General features: G+C 61.9%; 1 protein-coding gene across 1 annotated transcript in view; it reads right to left on the reverse strand.

Annotated features, from left to right (window-relative positions):
* The window catches only part of LOC102385254 (prostasin-like), a gene marked incomplete at its 3' end in the record, with an annotated part of 6,046 nt that overhangs the window by 883 nt on the left and 2,620 nt on the right, over positions 1-2,543 (reverse strand). Inside the window, exons 4-5 of the mRNA XM_025195144.1 lie at positions 2,015-2,286; positions 275-438 (exon numbers count right to left, since the gene is read on the reverse strand). Of these exons, the coding sequence (XP_025050929.1) occupies positions 275-438; positions 2,015-2,286 (436 nt within the window). The remainder of the gene's footprint in view (positions 1-274; positions 439-2,014; positions 2,287-2,543) is intronic.

The raw sequence follows: 2,543 nt of genomic DNA on the forward strand, positions 1-2,543 counted from the left end.
CCCACGGCTCTGTGGATGGGGGGGGAGCCGACTGGTGGGAGCTGTGGGATACAGAGGGCTGGTGGGAGCAATGGGATGTGAGGAGCTGCCTCATTGGTGGGAGCTGGGGGAGGGGTTAAGTGAGGGATGGCACCTGTGGCAGGGGGGGGGGGCGGGCAGGGGTGGGATCTGATTGGTGGGAACAGTGGGATGGGCACGGAGGTGGTCACAACTCCCCAGGCCTCCTGCCCTCCCCAGTGGGTGGGCATGGCCCCTCCCTAGCCCCGCCCCTCACCTGGCAGGCATCCTTCTGGCCCTGGGCGTAGCCGGCGCAGACCATGTCATCACTGATGGTGGGTGGGTCCGCGCTGGGCACGCGTGCGTACATGCAGCGGCAGGCGCGGGGCCCGATCAGCGGCACCACCACCTGCTGCAGGGTCTTGGGCGCGGGCAGGCTGGCTGTGGGGGGCAGGGGCTTAACCGGGCAGCTGGGACCAGTTACCCCCCACTGGTCCCAGTTACCTAGAACCACAGTTGCCTTGACTTGCCCTGCTGCAGCCCGAGCCCATTGCCCCTTGTCCTGTCCCCTGCCAGGCACTGCAGCTCTTTGGAGCTCCCTTCGGGCTGTCCAATCCCCCCTCAGTCTTCTGTTCTGCAGGCTCAATGCACCCATTTCCCAGTTACCCCTCTTACTGGTCCCAGTTATGCAGCTATACTAGACCCAGGTAGTCCCCCCCACTTACCCAGCTCTACTGGTCCCTATTATCCCCCCTTTCTGTTCCCAGTTACCCAGCTCTACAGGTCCCAGTTCCCCCCCTTACTAGTCCCAGCTACCCAGCTATACTGGTCCCAGTCTCCAGCTCTCCTCCCCCCAGTCTCATGGGAACCACCCGCCCCGTGAAGTCACTTCATGAATAATTCATGAGCCTTGGCCCCGCCCCACCCCACCCACCATTGCTACATCCACCACATCATCCTAGCAACCATGGCCAAGTGACTCCCCCTTACTGGTACCAGTTACCAAATTCTACTGGTGCTAGTTGCCAAACTGTTCTGATCCTCGTTAACCAGCTCTACTGGTCCCAGTTATCCTCCCTGGTTCCAGCTACCCCCCCCCTTACTGGTCCCAGTTATCAAGCTATACTGTCCAATTACCACCCCCCTTAATGGTCCCAGTTATATTCCCTTGCAGGTCCCAGTTACCCAGCTTTACTGGTCCCAGCTAATCCCCTTAACAGTACCTGCCTCTTACTGGTCCCAATTACCAGGCCATACAGGTCCCAGTTACCTGACCTTACTGGTTCCAGCTTCCCAGATATAGTGGACCAGTGTATGTGGGTAGTGGGGACCAGCAAGCCAGGGGGGTAACTGGAACCCTTATGGCTGGGTAACTGGGACCAGTATTACCTGAGCCCCCCAAACCCTCCAGGCCTGGGTGCCTGGGTCCCTGCCACCTGCCGCCCCCCAGGCACCGTTCCACTTGGCTACTGCAGTCACCACACCCCAGAGCCAGCCGCACCTCAGCCCTCCCTCGGCCCTGGTCTACGTGGTTGTTACACACCTGCCCCACCCCAGAGCTGGCTGCATCTCTGTCCTTTTTGCTTGCTGTTCTACGTGCCTGTTATGCACCCGCCCCACCCCAGAGCCAGCTGCACCTCAGCCCTCTCTGTGCCCTGTTATATGTAGCTGTCACCCAACCTACTCCACCCCAGAGCTGGCTGCATCTCAGCCCTTTCTGGGCACTGTTATATGCAACCGTTCCCCAACACACCCCAGAGCCAGATGCATCTGAGCCCTGTTCTGGGTCTGTTCCACACCCGTCCCACCCCAGAGCTGGCTGCATCTCAGTCCTCCCTAGGCCCTGTGACATGCAACCATTCTCCACCCCAGAGCTGGCTGCATCTTGCTCTCCCTGGGCCCTGATATGTGCAACCATTCCCCAATACACCGCAGAGCCAGCCGCATCTCAACCCTCTCTGTGCCCCGCTCTATGCATCTGTTCGCCCCCGCCCCCCCCAGAGCCAGCCGCACTCACTGGTGCTGAGCACGTTGCCCCAGCCGGTGACGGTGCAGAGGGTGCCGCTGGGGAAGGAGAGGTTGGCGGCGGGCAGGCAGATTGGCTGTACGCTGCGGCTGTAGACCCCCGGCTCCTGCAGCCGTACCAGGGCCAGGTCCCCGCTGGACCCGCCCTCCTCGTAGGCCGGGTTCTTCAGCACCTCGGCCACGGCCCGCGCCTGCACCTCGGAGGATGGGTTGGAGAGCTGGTAGGCGCCCAGCAGCACCTCGTACTCCTCCAGGCTGTGCTCGCTGCAGCGGGGGGAGAGACGCGGTCAGGGAGAGTCACCCTCTGGCAGTACAGGGGCTAGGGGATGTGCCGGGCTGGGCATCAAGCATGGGTAATGGCTGGGGCTGGGGCGGAGCCAGGAAACCTGGGGTGTCTGGGAGATGGGGGAGGCCAGACACGGGGGGTTGGGATGTATGGAGAATCACCCTCTTGCAGTACAGGGGCTAAGAAACACACCAACCAGGTTCCAAGTAAAGGTAGTGGGTGGGACCGAGTAAGG

The sequence above is a fragment of the Alligator sinensis genome, unplaced genomic scaffold, assembly GCF_000455745.1.
Source record: "Alligator sinensis unplaced genomic scaffold, ASM45574v1 scaffold1704_1, whole genome shotgun sequence".
Taxonomy (NCBI): domain Eukaryota; kingdom Metazoa; phylum Chordata; order Crocodylia; family Alligatoridae; genus Alligator; species Alligator sinensis.